We start from the raw sequence: 22985 nt of genomic DNA, 5'->3' as shown, positions 1-22985 counted from the left end.
TTTACCTTAGGTCTTCTTAATTGGTTCTGAAATAGGCAGTTTAAATACATGATCCCAAGTTTGTATAGTCAAGCATGTTTCTCTTTTCAGCCTCAAGTGTTTATCATGCTATAAGGTCTAACTCAAATAAGGCACAAGGGATGGAGGAGAAGTCTACAGATCTTAGCTCTGTCGTAAAATCTCAGACATGTTGAATTTAAACAGACAGCATAGGAATATAAGATGAGGCTTTGTGTCCTTAAATTATCCTTCACGATATGGGGCTTGCTTTACGGTACATTCTGTGTGTAGCCTCTCACATGCAAAGGTGTTCTTTCAGCACTTTACCCCAAAATACAACTGGGGCACAAAATCTACCTAAAATGATCTCACTTTACACTGTTTTTGGAGATAGCACTGATAAAAGAAAAACGCAAAGGAATTTAACATGTATTTGGTATTATTACTTGGGATTAAAGTCTAAATCATTTGTACTTACTTAATACATAAATGGAATGATAATGAATGAAAAAATGTTTTTCTTTTGTTTTGTAAGTTGTTAATTGGTTTGGGGGATAAAACATTCTCTGACACCACCAGGTGCAGATTCCCAAAGGACATTCAACTAGAGTAACATAGGAAGATGATGAGAAATATTTTTAATGAAATTTCACTAAGCAAAGAACCTAACTACATAAAGCAAAAACAAGAAACTGAGGAGAAAGTCATAGGTCAGTGAAATATGTACTAAGAACTATTAGTTTTTGTAAAAGAACTGCCTTTTATGTCACTATATAATCACTATAATCCTTATTTACCTTGAAGTACGAATTGAATAGTGTCAAATTAATAGTGTTTCAGCATATTCTGTTAAGTCAGTGCTAGTCTGCTGTATCTTTTGCATAATTTTTTATTTAATCTATGTTTTTATGCTTATTTTATGTTTATTATATTTTTAAAAATACTGGTATATATTTCAATTGATAAATAAAAAGTATTTAAACTTTTAAATGAAATTTAAGGAAAAAGAAATAGTGTAGCTTAGTTGATATTTGTTTTGATACAATTTTTAACTGTAGGTGTAAATCAATTAAATTAAACATTATAGATAGGAATGTAACCATATTATCTATATATTTGTAAATTTATATAACCAAGGAATGCAGAAAATATCCTCATTTTTTTAGCTTTCATAGACAACTACTCAGGAAAGAATGATAATGTTGCATTCAGTCAGAAAATATTTGAGGTAATGTCGATTAGATACTAATCACTTTTGGAAGCAAGTATTATTAGTATGAGAAATAAAAAAGCATGTTGCAGATACTGAAAATTTCTTCATATGTGAGCAGTTTATTAGATGGTGGTCAATAAATTTATTAGTATTCCTGAATTTATATAGGTTTGAATGGGTGGTAAATTAAATGGAGGAGAAGGAATTAATAATGAATCACCTACCAACTGCCAGCTATTGGGATAGGTAACTACGTATTTAATTTCAATTAATCCTTACAAATTCATTTGAGATGTACCTCATTATCTTCAATGTACAATCAGCTAAAGATGAGAAGTTTCAAGACTTGCTCAGTTAGTGGATAATATACGAACATTTGTGAACAATGTTCATGAAGTAGTGTAAAGTAAGAAAAAGAAAGGCATATCCATTATTGTCTATTATATCCCTAATTTAGTAAAACAAAAATAAAATGTACATAGATACAATTACTGAATAGATATATAAGAAAATAATAGTTATATCGATAATTTTTGCTTACCTTTATGTAGTTTACAATGTCTAAAATCAGCAAGAATTTTAATGATTTCAATACAGTAATAATTGTTGAATCAGAATTTACTTGCTGATGGATGGCTACATAGAAAGCGATAGTCCCGGAAGTCATACTTCAGAATCAAAATCATATCCTTCCCTATGAATTTCCCAGAGAACTTATCAGTGTCCTTGTTTAATATAATGGCTACATCTGACAGTGAGTACATTTGTAAAAAGGAGACCAGAAAGTGTTTTTCAATTTAAAAGTTAATTTCTTCATACGATCTCAACCACTAGGGAAAGTGAGATAGATAGATAATAGATAGATAGATAGATACATAGATACATAGATACATAGATAGATACATAGATACATAGATAGATACATAGATACATAGATAGATACATAGATAGATAATTCAATTTTTCAATGCTTTATGAACTTTATAAAAATACTTCAAAGCTTCTACTTCAGTGGATCCAATGGGCTAGAATAATCCTTGTAAGATGATCTCCCTTGTCCATGCAAAGAAAAATAAATTGCTGAACTGAATTTTAAAAAGAAAAAAATGCACCTTTTAAATTCTTGAATAGGATCACACAATGAAGTGCTTTGTCATTAGATATTATGCATCCTGGAGCCAAAAGTGAACCGTTAATTCTGTGACCAAATGTCAAGTTTAGCAGATCTTTTCTTTTTTTCTCACTGATGATTTTTAGAATAAAGTAAAAATATGGAAACCAAAGATTTTAAAAATTTTCAAGAAAGAAGTAACAAGTATAATTCTTCCATCCCAAGGCATCCACAGTAGCTCTAAACTCCTTGATGATCTCTCTCATGTTGAGTGGGGGGCAGACCTGCCCTGAGGCACCTGGACCACATTCCCTGCTCTGTCGAGATTCCACTGTAACTAGGGTCCAAACCAGGAGTCATTTCCATAGCTCTTTGCCAGCATCTTCCCTGCAACCTCCAGCACTTGCATTCCTGCTTCCCCTGGCCACATTGCCATGCTGAATTGAAAGAAAACTGCCTGTAACTGAGTGTTGTTCCAGTACCAAAACTTTAATGTTCTGCCCTTTTTTTATATACTGTCTTTTAAAAATCCCTCAAAAATTACCTTTTGCACTTTTCAACATTTACATAAAAAGAGCAGTTGGTTCTGCCAACATTAAACAAAGACAAAGCTCAAGCAAAATTAAATAGATTGCAGTGTAGTTAGGAAACAAAGGACAGAGCCTACTCTGCCTGGTCAGCAGGGTTCTATCTGCGCTCTTACATCACATACATTGGGAAATCTGGTTTTGTCTTTTCTCAGGAGTTGCAAGAAGCTTCTATGTCTCTTCCCTTAAATGTTTTTTTCATATATAAAGTCAATTCTTGACCTAAAGTGTAATTTTAGTTACTTAATATTTCTTAAATTTTAAAAACAACCAATAATAATAAACATGCATTATAACATATGATAGGCATATAGTCAATATTATTTACAGGTAACTTTGCCATCCTATGGATGTAAGGATAGAAATCTGGATTGATTATAAAGCAATTCCTCTTTTGAATAAAATTTCTCTTGATAGTAGACTTCTGAATTGTTTTAGAATGTTTATACTCAGTGATGTCTTAATCAGTTCATGTTCTGAAACCCAGAACTTGTCAGACTAATATAAGTTTTATGGTAAATATTTTTTTCTCCAAAACATGTTAGTTTTTCACTATTGGGTAAAAATAGCAAAAAGTTACTTACCAAGGGGAGTTGCTGTGAACTTAATCCCTCCTGCAAATATCTTGGTCCAACCTGTGCTAATACACTGTCCAGAATGTCTTTATAAATCTCTCCTACTGTCAACCTTCTGGGTTCCTCTGGACATCCTTGAAAATAGGTTTTATACCTTCTAGGAGTTTTTAAGTTTTCTCATATACTGACTTCTTAAACTTCCATTTCCATGGAGGCAATGACCATTGGAAAAGGTCAAATAAAAAGGAAAGAGTAATTCCAGGAGAGGGAGAGACCTAGAGCATTTGGTCAACCAACTGCTTGTCTTAGTTACCAGCAAAAATATTCTGAGAAGTCTTTTATTTTGTTTGTTTTGTTTTATATTTCCAGGTGTTCCACTGGGTTGAAACTGCTCAGAGATCCCATCAAAGGAAAGGGGTGTATGTTCTCACAAACACCAGGACGCCTCTGTTATTAATTCAGGAATACATTTCTGAAAAGAGGAAGCTCTTTAGTAACTGAAAATGAAATTGTGCCCACACAGTTGAGAAATGTCAACAAAGGTCTCCTTTTTCAATAAAGCCACATTTACCACATAGCATAAAGATTCACTATTGGAACAATGCCAAATGCTAAAATAAGTTGAATTTTTCATTTAGTATACCAGAGTAAAATTTAGAATTCTGTCTCCTATGAAATTGCAGATTCCTTATTTGAAATAGGATGTGGAAAAAGTTCTAGGCTTATAATATGTTGAAAGAAAACACCTCTTGGAAGCAGTTCTGTGATCTTATGTCTCATATCTCAGTGAAGAAGACGAAAATTGCCAGAATCATCCATATCCTCACATGTGCACATATGAGGTGCACAACTGCCCCAGTGGCCCTGAGGATCACTCCAAACCCACACTATCCTGGTCAAAGTTCTTAAAACAGACATAGTCTCTGCCCTTGTGTTTGGAGAAATGGAGTAGTGGTGAACAAGAGTTTATTCAGAATAACTCACTGCTACCAGCCCAATTGGAGAGGACAAGAAAATGGGATGAAAACTATGTTTGAAAAAGGCTTGTCAATATCTAAATGTTATTACTTATTTATTGGAAATATTTTCTTAAACAAGATAAGTTGTATTACCAGAAGTGTCACTTCCCCTTTGTTTGTTTGGTACTAATGACTGATGCCAAATCAGTACCTTTGGTCCATAGTTTTTCTTATTCCAAGACTAAGAGGAAAATAATCAAAAGCCTTAAGAATCATCTGTATTTCCAGAGCTATGAGGAATTAAGTAATAAAATATAAAGGAATGACTAAAGAACTATATAATCTCTTATTAAATTATAAGAAAATATAGGCCAGGCGTGATGGCACATGCCTATAATCCCAGCACTCTGGAGGCTGAGGTAGGAGGATTGTTGCAAGTTTGAGACCAGCCTGTACTGCAAAGTGAGCTCAAGTCCAGCCTGAACTGCATAACAAGACCCTGTCTCAAAAAGAAAAGAAAAATGTAAATTAAGAGCATAAAATGAAGTTTTACTAATGGTTTCCAATGGAACATGAATAAACTTATGAAGAAATACCTATTATAAAAATGCCAGTACTCTATAAATCCATATGTAAATTTATTGTAATTTCAATAGGAATTACTACATTTTATTTTTTTATTTACCTAGTTATTTTGGGGCCTGAGCTTAGAAGTAGGCTAAATAAGCTGATCTGAAAACACAATCTCAGAACTCCACCCCACTCAGAACAAGTCCAGGAGACATCGAAATAAGAGAACTTGGTAAACACACACCTGAAATGGCTGAAATGATTGCAATGGAAGTAAAGAAACAACTCCCTAAGGCCAGAGAAGAGATGAGATCAGAAATAATCTCTCAGGCAAAAAATGAAATGACAATAATAATGAAAGAACTGCTCAGCACACCTAAAGAAGAAACATTAAAAAAAACAGAAAAACATAGACAATGGTCAGAAACATTAAATGAAAAATATAGAAATGAATTAGAACATATGAACCAGATTCAAAGAGACATCCAGGAAATCAAAGCTTCCACTGAAAGCTGCCAAAACTGCTTGGATGAAGCCGAAGATAGAATTTCAGATTTTGAGGACAGCATGGCAGCTAGTGTTTGTGAAAGAAAGGATCTCTTAAAATCAACAAGGAACCAGGAAAAAGCAATTCAACAGCTGCAAGATGAGGCAAAGAGGAATAATATAGGAGTAATAAGAGTGAATGAAACAGCAGGAGGCAACACAAATGATATAAGAAGGATATTTGCAGAAATAATAGCAGAAAATTTCCCAAGCATGGAAACAGAACCTGATATACAGGGAAGTAAGGCATACAGAACTCCAACTAACCACAACCAAAATAAAACTACCTCCAGACATATAATAGTCAAGTTCCCAGACTTCCAGCAAAAGAACAGAATATTAAAAGCTGCTAGAGAAGAGAAACAGATTACCTATAAAGGAAAGACCATGAGAATCACAGCATACTTCTCAAAACAGACCATCCAATAGAGAAGAGCTAGGAGTGAAGTATTACAGGTTCTGAGACAAAACAGCTTCCAACCAAGACAGATGTACCCTGCCAAGCTATCCCTCAAATTAAATGAAGACATAAAATGTTTCCATAACAATGAACAATTGAAGAACTTCATGAGTGCCAAACCGTTGTTGCAAAGAGCACTAAAAGATATTCTAGACAGACAAAAATATGACCACAATTTCAAGAACATCAGTAGAAAGGAACCATCAAGAAGCAGAAGCAATTAAACAGGTAGAAAAAAGCAGGAAACCAACACAAGTAAATAACACGACAATGATAAGTCATGACATATCAGTTATAACCATAAATACAAAATGGCCTCAATTCACCAAAAGAAACAGACTGAATTCCTGGTACCCAAAACAAAAACAAACAAACAAACAAAAAAAAGAAATAGACTGGTAGAGTGGATTAAGAAACAAAATCCAATGATATGCTGTATACAGGAAACACATTTTACTCAAAAGAAAATACATTGACTGAAAGTCAAAGGATGGAAAACAATCCTCCATGCAACAGGAACCCAGAAAAAGGCAGGTATAGCTATTACGTTTTAGACAATGTAAATTTCAAACCAACAACAATCAAAAGAGATAAAGAAGGTCATTATATACTTGTTAAGGGAAAACTACAAGAGGGTGAGATAACAATCATAAACATGTATGCACCAAATATCAGAGCACCAAACTGTATAAGACAAATATTAACAGATATGAAAACCCATATAATTAATAACACTATTGTAATAGGGGACTTCAGCATCCCCTTGACACAAAGAGATAGGTCAACTGGACAAAAAATCAGCAAAGAAATAACAGATCTGAACCAAAGCTGCAAACAAATGGACTTAGTAGATGTATACAGAGTGTTCCATCCCACAACATCAGAATACACATTTTTCTCAACTGCACATGAGACTTTCTCTAGAATAGATCACATTCCTGCCCATAGAGCATACCCACCCAGATGCAAAAGAACTGAAATTATCTCATGCATTATTATCTGAACACAGTGCAATGAAATTGGAAATTAATGACAAAAGGAACTCCAAAAACACAACAAACCTTGGAAATTAAACAAAAAACACCTGAACAACCAATGGGTCACAGAAGAAATTTTAAAAGAAATTAAAAACTACCTACAAACAAATGAAAATGTAAATACAACTTACCGGAATCTGTGGGATGCGATGAAAGCAGTCCTCAGAGGGAAACTTATAGTGGTGAACTCACCCATGAGGAAAACAGAAAGAGAACAAATAAATAGCCTAATGCTGCACCTGAAACTTATAGAAAAAGAAGAACAAGTCAAGCCCAAAGCCCACAGAAGGGAGGAGATTATAAAGTTCAGGGCAGAAATTAACGCAATTGAGATGAAGAAAACCCTACAAAAAATAAGTGAATCAAAAAGTTGGTTCTTTGAAAGAATAAATAAAATTGATATACCCCTAGCCAACCTTCTCAAAAAAAGAAAGAAAAGAACTCAAATTCATGCAATAAGGAATGAAAAGGATGAAATTACTTCAGATTCTACAGAAATTCAGAAGATCATTAATACCTACTTTGAAAATCTTTACTTCTATAAGATAGAAAACTCAGAAGAAATGGACGGATTCAAGATATGTACAAATTACCAAGGCTGAGTCAAGAAGATATAAAAACCCTAAACAATCCAATATCAATTAATGAGATTGAAAATGTGATTAAAATCCTACAAACAAAGAAAAGCCCAGGATGGATTCACAGCAGAATTTTACAAGAAATTCAGAGAAGATTTAATAACAACACTCCTCAAACTCCTCAATGAAATTGAAAAGGAAGCAATTCTCCCTAACTCATTTCTGGAGGCAAGTATTATACTGATACAAAAACCAGAGAAAGACCCAACCAAGAAAGAGAACTACAGACCAACCTCCCTAATGAACATAGATGCAAAGATACTCAATAAAATACTAGCAAATAGAATGTTGCAACTCATCACAGACCTGAGGATCAATGGAACAGACTGGAAGAAACAGCCACAACCACAAATACACTCAACCACGTAATCTTTGATAAATGGGCCAAACAAACTCACTGGAAGAACGATAGTTTCTTTAATAAATGGTGCCTAAAAAATTGACTTGCCACCTGCCAAAGACTGAAAATAGACCCAAGTCTATCACCATGCACCAAGCTCAAGTCAAAATGGATCACAGATCTCAATTTTAAAACAGAAATACTAAATCTATTGGAAGAGAAAGTAGGTAAGAACCTTGAAGACATAGGGGTAGGCAGAGTTCATGAACAAAAAACAAACTGCACATGAAATACTTCAAAGAATCAACAGCTGAGATATCATCCTACTGAAAAGTTTCTGCACATCTAAAGAAATCACCAGCAGAGTCAAAAGAAAATCCACAAACTGGGAAAAAATCTTAGCTGACTGTCCCTCAGACAAAGGACTTCTATCTAGAACATATAAAGAATTAAAAAATAGTAGCTCCCCCAAATTCAAAGACCCAATCCAAGAATGGGCAGCTGAGATGAATACACACTTCTCGGATAAAGTAATACAAATGGCAAATAAATACATGAGAAAATGTTCAACATCATTAGTCATTCGAGAAATGCAAATTAAAACAACATTGAGATTCCATCTCACACCAGTAAGAATGGCTAGCATTAAGAAATCAACCAATAACAAATGCTGGTGAGGCTGTGGAGAAACAGGAACTCTTCTCCACTACTGGTGGGAATGCAGACTGGTGAAACCACTGTGGAAATCAGTATGGAGTTTCTTCAGCAAACTAGGCCTAGGGATCCCATTCAACTCAGCTATTCCCTTTCTGGGTATTTTCCCAGAAGATCTAAAAACATCATATCGCAGTGATATATGTGCATCTATGTTCATAGCAGTGCCATTTGTAGTAGCTAAACTGTGGAAGCAATCCAAATGTCCATCCCCTGAGGATTGGATAAATATTGTGATACTTTTATATGATAGACTATTACTCAGCTATAAAGAAAGATAAACTCGAGGCTTTTATAGGTAAATGGTCACAACTAGAGACCATACTCATAAGTGAAATAAATCAGGCCGGCATGTGTCAGCACCGTATTGTCTCACTAGTTAAGACCTGAAAGAGTGAATAAAAACTAGGAGCTATGAAAGACATTGTGAAATGAAAGAAAAATGCTCAAAAGTGAGGGGCAATTGGGGTGTGGGAAAAGAGAAGGGAAAGAAGGAGAAATTATGTAAGTATGTATATACAGGACAGCTAACATAGTTGAAATACTGTCTTCTATTGCTTTACTGAAGGAAACAGTTAATGATTACTCGACTGATCAGTAGTGCATGTCTCTGTTTTCCTGAGAAACCACTTTGAAGATATCAATACATAATACAACAAGCATTGTTAATTTCCTACCACTTTGTTTGTAACTCTGTACTGTTTATATTCTTCTGCTATTTTGTAAATTGTTGTCTGTTTGTCAATGTGTTTTTCTTCTTTTATTTTTTAAAGTAAAAAAAGTTGATCTGAAATTATATATAGATTCAAGAACATGCCATAATATGAAAAGAACTGTTAAAAAAACAGCAGTGAATGGACATGTGTCATAGTAGATCTTGTGCTTACTACAAAGCTACTGATATAATATGCCAATGGCATAAAAATAATGGAATGATAAAATGAAAAAAAATTAAAGAAAAAGACTGAATATATGTAAATATTTAAAATATGATGATCAAACATTTTTAACTGCAAAGAAATGATAGATTCTTTTAAAACTTGCAGTAAGTAAACATTACCTCTGATAAGATATCTAACTCATGCCTTGTAAGGTAGTTTCTAAAGTGATGAAAACGAATGTGCAATTGCCAAGCTCTTTGTGTCCAAGAGAATGGAAGAGAGAAACACAGGTTGGGAAAGGGATAGAGGAAGTTTCATTAAGTACATTGAGTTTGACAAAGTAAGAGTGTGAAAAAATTTTCCTTTCAAGTAGATATATATTTGTAAATAAATAAAAACTATCAGTAAAGAGCACTTGGGGGGAGCTTTAAGGAAGAAAGATCCATGATCAGCTCTGTGCTTTAAGAACATTAAAAACAGGATTGGAAAGAAGGGAGAGGCTACTCAGTAGAACACTTCTGGTGACACAGACCTGTGAAGGAGATGATTGTCACAATAGGCAACAAAGACCTATGTTTGCTGCTGTAATGATGGAGACTGCAGAGTGGCTGCCACAATGAACAATAACTGGTTTATTTGAATTTAAAGAAGATTCTTATGAAAGAATTTAAGTTACCATCTTAGAAGGTTGAGTAGGGAAAAGATTCTTTTAAATCAGAAAGATCAAGTTCAGATGGCAATATTTCCTGGTGCGGTGACCTTGGGTGCTCACACTTCTCATAACTTCAGCTTCCTAATCCATGAGATGGAGTGAATGAGACCCATTTCTTAGGACTCTGTAAGGTTCAGATGAAACCACGTGTTGAGAAAAGAGACTGTAATAAGGTAAGTGTTAAAAATGTGTTATTTTCTCTATCCCAGATGCATAATTTCTGCTCTAAAGCCTTACTTTGTAAGAAGAAATGGAAACGTCTTAGATGTGTATACAAGTCAATGATTTCAGTTCTCAGTCTTGTTTATACAACACATAATAACACACTCCACTCACTAGAACCTGAGATGGCCACTAGGGACAATTTAAACACAACTTTAAATAGGATGAGGATTTAATAAATATATCTATAGAAATCATCTGAAGAACAAGTTTGAATTTCATTGAGTAATATTTTGTATCACTGTTCCAAGCTTGACAATGAAAACTTTCAGAGTTGACCATTTTCAAATGAATTTATTAGACCATAAAAAGGTGCAAATTTGTATGTCAGTTTTCATTTCAAGGTTTATTTGCCATCTTGAATCAAAATAGTAGTGTAGACATTTTTTGTAATATTGATGGTTTTTAATGAAATCAAATCTAACTGGGAGCTCCTTCCAATAAGAAACATGAGCAGACAATTCCCTCAACCACAATAAATACATTAGATGACATGTGCAAAAGATAAACAATTCTTCTATGAGCCATTTATGTTCATGGTCCTGCATAATTTTGACAACACAGGTCATCACATAAATAGTATAAAATATGTTTCTTCATAGTACAATAGCTTTTTGGAAAGTAATGAATCTTTTTGTTTGTGAAAACTGAAGGGCAGTGTTTAGAAGAAGCCAGTTGAGTTCATTCTAAGACAGGTCGTTAGTTCCTTTACCATCTGTCATCCTTCTGTCTTTGATGATCTTTTGGTCTGAAGGTTAAATGTGTTACAGCTGCTACTCTACTTATACCACACCTACAGACAAACATACCTGGTGCAGCCCCTCTTTTTACAAACAAGAAATGTTTGTCTTTTCTGAATAGAGATGCAGGAAGGATATTGCTGTGTGGAAGAATATAGTTTGGGGAACTGACATGCTACACTTAGCTCTTAAATCTCCTTTCCACTTCCTTTCTGCCTGCTTCAGAATAACAAGCACTAGCCCAAGGCTGTCTGGCTATGAAGGAGAAAAAAAAATTATAATTATGAGGCCTACCATAAATTATATACTTATTTCTTTCAAATTCTGCTATTAATCATTATACCAATTAATACTCGTGGGAAATTGAGAGTTAGATAATTCTAATTGATCTAGGATTTGAGTTCAAGTTCACAAGGTTCCAAATGCTGTTCTTAGGGGCTGGGGATTTAGCTCAGCGGCAAAAGCGCCTGCCTGGCAAGCGCAAGGTTGTGGGTTTGGTTCCCGGTACCGGAGAAAAACCAAAAAAACAAAACAAAACAAAAAAAAACAAATGCTGTTCTTTCAACTGCTGAGCTCACCAGTGGATGAATCCAGTGATCAGTACAGTTGGCTCTGATCCAAATTACTTTCAAGCACATGAAACTGTACAGGAATATTTCAGATCTAAAACATAACATTTTGCCCCTGGTCCCCAAAGATTCGTGTGCATCTCACTATGCAAAATACATTTCGCCCATCTCTGAACTCTTTTAATAGTTTTAGCATTGCTGAAAAATCCATGATCCAAGTCTCCTTTGAGACTCAAGGCAAACTCTGAGCTGTGAGCCCTTTTAAAAACCAAAAGGAAAGTTAAATGCTGTTGACATACAATGGGGTAGGGTAAGCATTCCCGTTCCAAGAGAAAAAAAAAATAGGAGGATAGAAACTGGTGGGACCAAAACAAATCAGAAATCTCAGCAAGGCAAAAATTAAATCCTATATCTTTGTGTACAGCACCTGGAACAAAATGTGAGCTCCAAAAGACTTGGACAGTCCTATCCTTGTGGCGTTACTGCTTCAGGCCTCATGACTTCTTTCAGGGTGGCTTTGCTCACTGCCTATGGCTTTTATTAGCACATGTTCCATATTCCTGTCTTCAGCTTCCTGAGGTCCCCACTATACCTTTGGCTTCATTCTCACAGCTTCACATATTGCTGCTGAGGGGGAATATTTTCTGACTTTCCAGTATTTCTTATGAAATCTAAGTGGAAGCTTTCCTAGCTCCACAACTCTTGAATTCTGCCTGTAAAAACAAAACCAATGTCTTAGTATCTTTCTTGCCAGTAGGACATAATACTCAAAATCCACAATTTAAAGGAGGAGAGGTTTATTTTGGTTTGTGTCCTTCTGTGGTCAGATAAATCCAAGGCAGAAGGAGCATTGTAGAAGGGTCTGATAGGAGAAAGCTGCTCACAGCACGGCTACCAGGAAGCAGAAAGAAGAGAGGATACAGGGAAGAAGATGTACTCTTCTAGGTCATGCCCCTGGACCCACCTCTTCCAACAAACACCCAACTCCCAACAGCACACTCAGTCACTGAACTCACTTGTGGATGAATCCACTGATGAACACGGTGTCCCTGTGATCCAACCACCTTCCAAAGACATGAGACTCTGAGGAGATGTTTCAGATCCAAACAATAAGAATCTTGACAGTGATGTCTGTTATTGTGCCAATTTATCATGTCTCTGGTGTAAAGCAACAATAAGATACTGAAGATCTCACAGAAACTGAAGATCTCACAGAACCATCCATGTTTTACTAATGAAATATGACCCTCCCTGGGAGAGCAATTTATTTCCTTCATGTTGTTCTTCAAATGTTGCTTTAGAAACACTCATCCATGAATTCTTTTTTATTGCTGGAATTTCTTCTGTTTCCCTATGCTTTGTAAGAGCTGTGAGTAGCTTAGCCAGACTAACTGGAAGACAAAATTATTACTGTGTATATTAGGGTATGAGATAGTTATTCTGCAATCTTTTACAGTAGTGAGTAAATTTCGTAGATACATTCCTTGATCAAAGTTTGTAGCTTAATAATGGTTCACAATTAATGTAGTTATAGACACTGATATTATTATACATGTTTTGCATGCAGCAGTCTATTGGAAGAAAAAGTCTTTTGTTTCATTGCCCACTATTTTGTTCCATTCATAACACTTAATTTTTTACATTGCTATGTTTTGGAGGACAACATATTTGTAATTTTTTTTTAGTATTCCTATTTGATCCAAGATTTCTGGGTCATAAAAAGAAAGAGTAGGATCTGTTGAATATGATACCAAGAGTTTTCAGATACACAATCATGAATATGCATACAGATCTCCAAGTACATTGTAAGGAACAGTTTCTATGAACATTTTACTTAGTAATAAAAAAAGGGAACACATTTCCTTAATATTAGTTCCACATATATGGATATATATCTCAATGGGACTTACATATTTGATTTTTTTTTATCAAGAATTGAACTCACAACCTCATGCTTTCCAGACAGGTGATGTGCCACTGAGTTATATCCCTAGCCCTACATATTTGAATTTATGCTTTCTTCTTTTGATTGATTCATTAATCTGACAAGTAGTACAGGTCATTAAATGATCCCTGTGTATGTTAGTTTTAATACCCAAAGACAAATGTAACCTTCTATACAACATAATTCTACGGTATGTTGGCTACATTATTTAAGCTCCTTAGGGTTCAATTTCTATGCATATATCTTTATTGAATATACCATTTTATAAGTGTTAATATGTAGGAAGACACTGGCCAAAGGAGTTTTAAGTGAATGCAGAAAAGGAAGGGACTTTCTAGACAACAGTTCAGGACTCCTGGGATGCATGGTTAGAGTTTAGAGCAGAATCTACAGGACAACAGTCAGCAGAATTAAAAGTACTTTGTTCTCAGAGATGTTTTATTTGGCCACTGTGTCTCCCCCGTCCCAATGCAATTATTTAAACTATTTTGACATGTGTCACATAACAAACCATCCCATTCCGGCCCTGTCCCCTGACAAAAATTCCTGTATATGTTGCAAAAGCTTGTACAAATTTTTTCTCATGTGATTGAGTAAATAATTGTAGAAGTTTCAGCTTGCTGCTGTTTCCCTGAAGCTCTCTTGTGCTGATGTAGCAGCTCTTCTGGTTCCTTCTGGTGACTGAACTAAAATGTCCTCTCCCAGGTAATCTTTCTCATCCACTACTCAGCGATGATGACACACTGCAAGATCAATAGACTTACATTATCATATGATACAAGGGCAATGCATAAAACCATCAGACATTCATATGTGACATATTGTGAGAATTCAACGATGCTATTAAGTCTTACTATTCCTCTTGTTATCAAGCAAGACAAAATAACTTTGTTAATATTTTCAATCATACAATCCCAGTATGTCATTTATAATATTAAAACTGCACAGAATATTTCAAAACCATTTATTCCCTCAGGAAAACAATTCTCAAAAATTTGGGAATTTTATTATCCTTTCATTAGAAAAGTATCCATTGTGTTTTAAAGAGGTTGTTATGTGCTTCTCGAACTTTTCTTTGTATTATGTGTAGAGTATTTCTATCTGTGTTGATAGAACACTAAGACACGGTTTTTCTTAGCCTGTATGGATTTCCTCCTTCAAATGCAGTAGGAATCAGGTGTCTCATTCCCTGCATTCACCCTTCAGTTTGAGGTCTGAAAGGCTGATGGAGACTAACCGTGGGGAGTCTCTCTGTGGATCCCTCATTACTGTTCCGCAAGGATCTGATGAGTCCTAGATGAGACAACTTTGCATTTTACTCACAAACTCTTTTAAAAACAGGATTTTTCAAAAACTTTATTTACTTCTTTATTAGTATGTTTGCAGAAAAAAAATGTTTACATTCCTTGCGTGGAATTGGTACAAACACATAAAACATCTTAATTCCTTTTTTCATCCCCTTTCTTTCTTCTCCCTCCAGCCTCCCATGATTTAAAGCAATGCTTATTATTCCTGTGGTATTAAGCTTCTATAATTAATGTTACATCTAATCTCTCCTGTAGACTTCTGCCAATGTTATGGATGATTTCTGGTACTGTCTTTCTTACCACTTCTGAGGGGGTGGATATCACAATTTCCTCATGACAGACAAGAGCAGTGAGGAAAAAGATGGCTAATGCCATATCATACAGGTGGTACCTGTGAGAAGAGGTGTTCACTGGAGAAAAATCTTAGTAATTGAGCTACAAAGTGATGACAATAAAAATGCTCATCACTTTTCAACATTTTCATTGCATCTTTGCACACACTAATGCATGAGGTTCATCAGCCCTTGCTTTTAGGTTTTCTTTTCCCTATCTTTTTTCTATTGTAGTTTCTGTCCTCCTGAGATGAGGCCCTCAGTGGTGTCAGAACCAGGAAGGGCATTCATATAATACTCTGCTCTTCCAACTCTATCTGTCATCCTAAACTTAATAAGTGACCAAAATGTATATTGGGGTTTATTTTTGGAAATATGTAGTCTTTATATTTTATTCACCTGTAAAATCTATGTCTTGTGTAGCACTTTCTCTGCTAAGGCTAAACCCTCTCCGTGCAGCTCATCCATGGTATTTCATGCTGAAGCACCTTCACAAGAACAGAGGGGCACTACTGAGGGTCTCACTCAGGTAAGACCTATGTGGTCATCTTAAACATTCCTCTCCACTAATGAAAAGGGTCCTGGGACAGAATGTCTAGAAAGGTTCTCTTCCAGAAGGGGTGCTCAATGTGACTTTGGCTTTGGCTTAGGATCTCTGCTTAGTCTGTCCTGACAAGTTTGATGGGCTGAGCAGTATCTCTGGACCACAGATAACTGGTCATAAATGTCACAATGCATTTTTAAAAGTTAACAAACTCTAACAGTACTCAAAATGGCACAAAAGTCCCATTGAAGTGACATCAACCTTTTTTTTTTTTCTTTTTAACAGGCACTCAGCATCAGTTCTTTTTTTCTATAAACTGATTTATTTGCAGAGCTTTATGAAGACCCCTGAAAAGCGGAGATCATGGAATATCTAGTATAACCTAAGTGATATGAGTGGGAGCAAAACTGATATGAATTCCATCTTGTCCTACCCAGCAGTTTTGCCCTGGATGGTTCATGATTACTGGAAATCCCTAGGAAATTAAATCAGTGACCTTGTCTTCTCTCTGAGATAGTCAGACAGTGTGAAGAATTTAATGTCTAAATTGGAACCCAAGTGAATAGGAAATGAAGCCAAGTAAAGCATCTGTGGGCAGTAATGGGTATTTGTAGTGCAGTTGATAACCACCAGACCCTCTTTCTTGTTTGCTGTGATAGGGAGGTGTCACCCGGAGGAGCCTTGGGGCTAAAGCCCATCAGGGTTGAGGGCTGGATGATGTAGCTTCATGTGAGGAAGAGGTAGGTCATAGACATGTGCTGGGATGTAAGTGCCTATTATCTTGTTCTAGTGAATTGATAGAATACAAGGGCTACTATGTGGTTACTATGTCTTCCTTTACTCAATTACTTTTAGGACCAAAGGAGAGGACATAGAATTTTATGTAGCTCATTTTTGCAGTTCTTACCCTGTAAGTCATTTTAAAAAAAAGATTTCTGTTGTTGTTTTTATTAGAATAAATATCAGAGCCTCAAAACCCTGATTTGGAGTTTGTCAGTACCTGAGTATGTGTGAAAAATTCTTTCCAGATACACATAAGTGGAAATGGATGTTCTTTTTCTGCTACTGAAGTAATACTTTCTCTTCATATTTAACCTAACTAAAACTAAAAATGAAATAATACTGTGTTGATGAAATTTCCTGTTAGTGAGAGAAAAGACCTTCTTCTCGTAAGATACAACTTAAGAGAAGAAATGATTTATTTGGCTGATCATTTCAGTCTAGGGTTAGCTGGATCCAGTCCAGGAACATCATGGCAGAATCACACAGTAAAGCATCAAAGCTGCTTACTTTATAGTGGCCCGGAATCAAAGCATAGGGAAGAGTGGCAGTGAGAGACACACCCTCCAAAGGAAGGCAGGACCCAGTGATTTACCTTCTCTACCTGGGCTCCACATCCTAAAAGCACATTCAGCTATGAATATCAGCGCATGAGTCCACTAAGGACTGTACTTTCTCCAAGATCCAGTTACTTCTCCAGGAATCTCCAGTTAAATTCATAACAAACCGGTACGTATATTTACAACAAAATCAAAATTATCAGGAAATAAAGCGTGCATTTTGAAATAAAAGCTTTAATCAATCTGAGAAATAAGGAAAAACATTCTGATTCTCAGAGTGAAGAGCTGATGAGTATTCGTAGTCATAAAGTCCCGTCTGGCCAGGCTGAGTGCCCAGGAAAAAGGCTGCGGAGGCTTTCAGCTGTGGGAACCTCAGGAGATGCCAGACCATGATACAGAGGGGTCTTCTGGGGGTGTCTGAAGAGAGACGCGATCATAGGGCCCTGTGCCCAGATCAGTCCTTTCTGAAAGTGAGCAACACGCAGAGCTGTGCCCATCACTGTACGACCCCACAGTGCACAGTTCATTTGCCAAAGTAAAAGCTACATAATTGCTATCTTATTTGTTCTTAGAATCTCTAGGAGGACTCTTTTATTATTATCACTTCATGAAGATTATTCAGTAGATTTCAGGGGAGAGTTGTCTTGGGATGCCAGTCTGCCATGATTTCCTGTGCCCTGTGGTCTTCTGCAGGTGAATGCCATCACTGGTCTCTGTGCCACCAGACCTGCATGACACGGGTCAAAACTCTCAGCGACCCATCTCACAGTGGACTCATAGTAGCTGCGTGGCCTCTGGAGTCCCTTTAGGTGTGGAGCGGAAATGTGTGGACTCTGCAAGTCGCTTGCCTCCATAGGGCTGGCTCTGCCGATACCAACCACCACCGCACCAGACTTCTTCCCAGGCTGAAGCACAAGGGATCAAGATGGAGTTTGGGAACAGTTCAGACATGTAGAGGAAGACAGCAAAAGAGAGGACCAGCCAGAGTCCTGAAAGGCAAGCAACTACATCCACTGGTACCAGTTTCAAGAGGGGAGGGCCCCACGACGCCTTCTCTATTACGACTTCTCCAAATCCAAAGCTGGGACAACCCAGTATGCACAAGAAGCCTCAATATGGCTGGTGAGGGGGGCACATACCTTAATCCTAGCATTCTAGGGGATCTGAAGCAAGAGGATGGCAAGTTCAAGACTATCTAGGGCAACATCGTGTCTTACTGAGACCCTATATCAAAATTTAAAAAGTAATAATAAAGGGGTTGGACTAGAGCTCAGTGTGAAGGCTCCAGGTTAAATTCCCAAGATGGCAAGAAAAGAAAAATAAAAAGCTAAAATAATGTTTTAGTGAGAGTTTACTCTGGCACTGTCACTTACACTGTCTGGACCCTGTTGTGGTGATGTTTACAAAGTGACTGCTATGTCAGATCTGCAGCCCTAGATGGGAAAATTGGCTGAGTAGATTGTGAGCCATCAATTGGTGGGGAGATGGGTGGATTTTTTTGCTTCCTATTTTCTTCTACTTTTCAGGTGCTCAGCAGTAGGAAAAATATTACTTGGGGACACGGAAACCCATAAGCACCTGATGTGTCAAGGAAATGAATTGCATTTTGTGTTGTGAGCATTCCCAACTGTTTCTCCCCGTTGTTATTGTAGCCTTGTTATTCAGTAATCCCTCATTAGAGATTTCATAACTGCAGCCAACCACAAGCCATAAATTGTAATGAAATCTACCCACATATCAAGCCACACGCTCTTTTCAGTGACATTTGTTCCACCATCCTTCACTTCCTTCTCAAAGTCAGTGTGTTTCTGGTCTTCTCCCCATGGTACTGTAAATCATATTAGTCTAGATTAGACAAACTTAAAACAATATGAGGGGAAATTCTTGGTTCACACACACTCAATAGTAGATGGTCCTGACTTTTCAGCCCTCAGGAGACATTTGGAGGATTTGCATCCAGACCCTCCTGGTCTGTAAAAGAGACATAAAGTTTGGGTGAGGGCGAAGTATGATTCACCTCGTGTCCTCCTGCACCTTCCCTAGGGGAAACTGCTCCAGGGCACCCAGATGTCAGCCCCTGGGGTGGCCACGCAGAGGGTGGAGAGGGCGGAGAGGGCAGAGCTGGATCTGGCAGACCCTGAGTGGAGATCTGGAAGGTAGAACCTGGTACATGACCCTGGGTCTGTAGGAGCTGCCTCTGGCCTGGAACAGCAGCCTGCTACCTGTCCTGAGATCTGAGAAGGAGCATAAGCTGACGTCCTCACTTCAAACATATGGAATAAACTGGGTGTGCACGACATGACCACCGTTAGTGACCAGGAAGAGTGAAAGATCTGAAAGAGTAAGGCCCTTGATAGATATTTATGCATCATTGGTAGATACAATCTTTTTTTACCCTCAGTCTGTACCTGCATAATAATGTGGAATAAAATTGTTTCTCAAAAATTCATCGCTTATAAGAATCATTTTAAAGTTATTATAACAAAAACACTGCACTTCTGACAAAGGGTACTCAGTGCAATCATCAAGTGGAAGCCGGTCACACCATAGTAAAAGTCGAGGCCGGAAGTGGGGGGCTGTTCTATCCTGTGTACCAGGAGCAGCCACAAGCAAACTTTTCATTGTAGCATAGCACAGGTGTGGAGCACTGTGCCGGTCCAGACTGCACAGTAATACACCCCAGAGTCACTTTCTTCCACGTTGCGTACTACGAATTTACTTGTCCTTCCTGTGCCCACATAAGCATCGTATTTCCCTGACCTAACTCCTGAATCCAACATAGCTTTGGATTTGGAGAAGTCGTAATAGAGAAGGCGTCGTGGGGCCCTCCCCTCTTGAAACTGGTACCAGTGGATGTAGTTGCTTTGTGTATGGATAGTGCAAGTGATTTCCACATACGATCCACGTGGCCTGGTCATTACCGTCATTCCCTCATCCATGTTGGAAGATGTTTGACTGCCTGCTGGGGAAACATCACAAAATAATGAAGAAGAATTAATGGCATTCTTTGACTTGGCTGCGGAAAAAATAGCTCAAAAGCTGCTATGCTGCACACTTACCCGGAGGCAGGAAAGCTAGAAGCAGGGCCACAGCCCACAGCATGGCTGCTTCTCCTGAGCCTTACAAGGAGAGGAACCAGATGAGAAGAACTGAAAGGCCTCTCCAAACTCAAACCCTACTCCACATGAAGGGTTCTCTACAAGAGTGAGTTGGCGCTGGTCTTGACTGAATGAGAGGCAGAAGTAGCTGTGGCTCTAAGACACCCCAGCTGCTGACCAGAAGGGGCGGTACCTGGAAGGAGCCCCTGGTTCCCTGCCTCTGCGCGCTCCTGCAGCGCCCCCCTGCGGCCGCCGGGCGCAAGTCCTCACCAAAGGAAGAGAAGCCGGAACTGAGCACTCTTGACTGAGACTGGCTAGGTGTGAATGTGGAGGGATACCGAACCTGCATAGCACAAGCCTGTCCCTTGTGGGAGCAGTGACTTCCCTGAGTTCAGTCTCTCTCTGTTAATTCTTCCACCATGTTCTTGTCCCGAGATGAAAGCTCTTCATCATTGATCTGAAACACTGTAACTTATATCTGTGTATAAACTTGGGCACTCTCAAACAGCTACTCTGCTAATCCCTGACTCCAGTTTACTAAGAGAAATAGGATCAGTGATGTTGGCTACGTGTGACACTGGCCAAACGGAAACTGACATATGCGAACATGCCTGAATCAATTTTTTAGGAGAGTTTTCTTCATCAAGTCAAAACGACCCTCACATAGTCTAGCAAGATTTAGTTTTAAAAAACTACAGTATGCCACTCCAAGAAATATTCTCCACATACTTAATGTTTTTCCCAAATACAAATTGACATATGCATGCTGTATTTATTTTTCCACATCTTTTTATTAGTGCATCCTGGTTATAGAGATTAGTGGATTTCATTTTGACAGTATCATATGTATATATTAAATATTTCCATCGTTTTCACCCCTTGCACTACCCTCTATTCTAACATTCCTCCCTGGTTTCAAATTTGGTGAGGGGGTCAGTGCATAGACTAGTTTCGATCACTTCTATCCCCCATTACTCTGTACCCCCTGAAACTGACTTCCTCATTTCACTTGGATTCATTGATGGAAAGACAAATGATCAAATTAGTATAACAAAAAAATGATAGCACTTAAAGGTGATTATCCAGATTTTTTTCCCACCACATTTATTCATAATTTAAAATGTATACTTAAACTATCCTTAATGGAATGTGGAAAAACTGTCCCTGACAGTCATGGTTTTGGCCTCACTAGGATAATTCATCTCTTGCTGTGGTGACCTCTGGGAAGGCAGACAGGTAAGGAACTCCGGCTGTTCATCCTCTGCCCTCAGGGACCATGCACACAGGGACCGGGGGCTAAGGCAGGAGCAGTCAGAGAGCAGAGCCCAAGGCAGTTGCAGGATGGTATCACAGGTCCTCGTGCACTGCTACATGGAGCCAGGAAAGTCCTGCCTGGGAGAGAGGCTCATGGTTTGAGAGTGAGGGAGGAGAGTACTGCTGTCACGCTAGAGTGTGAGAAAACAAAATGTCAAAAACATTTAAACAACCCAAGTGTCAAACAAGAAGCTACTTCTACCAGAGTATGAAAGCTAAGCACTGAAAAGAAGCCAACACTGACTGGTGCTGGAGGAGAAAGATCTGAGGGACACAGGAAAATCCAGAAAGATCAGTAAGTGTGTAAGAATTTAACATATGATGAAGCTCTACATTCAGAGCAGCCAGGCTCGGTGAAGCATTCAGTAACTTCTCCTCTGGCAACTGGCTGCCCATATTTGAACAAATATGCTTGAATCTATACTTCACCCCTTGCAGATAGCACTTAGATGTAATCAAACTGTAAGCACAAAGGATTCAAGTTGGTCATTCACAAATTGAGTGCAAATTACAGGTGGGATAGACCATCAAGAGCAGGGGCTATAGGGAAAAATTGGTAGGTTTTATGAGGCAAAACATGCAAATTTCTAGTCATTAAAAGGTACAAAAAGTAGATAATGAGGAAATGTCTTTTTTTGTATGTTGGCTGTATTAATATCTCTAAAGTGATGTTTCAGACCACTTACAAACTAATAAAAATGAATATCCCAGTAGAAAAATGAATAGTGAATATAAATGGAGTGTTCATTCAACAGGTGTATAAATAAATGACGGTCACATTTGTGAAATTACATTAGCCCTCATTGTAGGCAAGAAAATGCAAGTTGAATGACCACACCTCATCTTAAGATCACCGCGCTGGGTGAGACTCTCCACCACTTCATATTTTATAACCTTGGCAAAGTCAGTTTATCCCATCAACCTCAATTTCTCATCTGCTAAGCTCAGTGGTACTTGAACCTTCTAGCGGTATTTGTAAAGATTAAATGAGATAATATACCTAGAGTACTCAGCACAGTAACTACCAGGAAAAGAGGACCTGTATTTATCACTCTTCACTATTATTACTACTAGTACAGTAACTGTTGTATACACATTTCAAATGGATCCATGACACACACCCTAAATAATAAACAAATAAAAACAAGAAAAGCATTAATTGTTTGAGTTTCTGTATTTAAAATCTTGAGGTGTGTGCACTATTTTAATTAAAGCATGAAATCTAAGTTGC

General features: G+C 37.5%; 1 gene segment (V, D, J or C); it reads right to left on the bottom strand.

The window, feature by feature from the left end:
- Window positions 1–19960: 19960 nt before the first annotated feature.
- Window positions 19961–20604, bottom strand: LOC106149992. The segment is given in 2 exon segments: window positions 19961–20301; window positions 20402–20604. Coding segments are annotated over 2 exon segments (384 nt in total).
- Window positions 20605–22985: the final 2381 nt, after the last annotated feature.

Source organism: Chinchilla lanigera, unplaced genomic scaffold, assembly GCF_000276665.1.
Source record: "Chinchilla lanigera isolate Chin_1 unplaced genomic scaffold, ChiLan1.0 scaffold00059, whole genome shotgun sequence".
In the NCBI taxonomy this organism is placed as follows: Eukaryota; Metazoa; Chordata; class Mammalia; order Rodentia; family Chinchillidae; genus Chinchilla; species Chinchilla lanigera.
The sequence above is the reverse complement of the archived record's forward strand: the minus strand, read 5'-3'. Positions and strand labels throughout refer to the sequence as shown.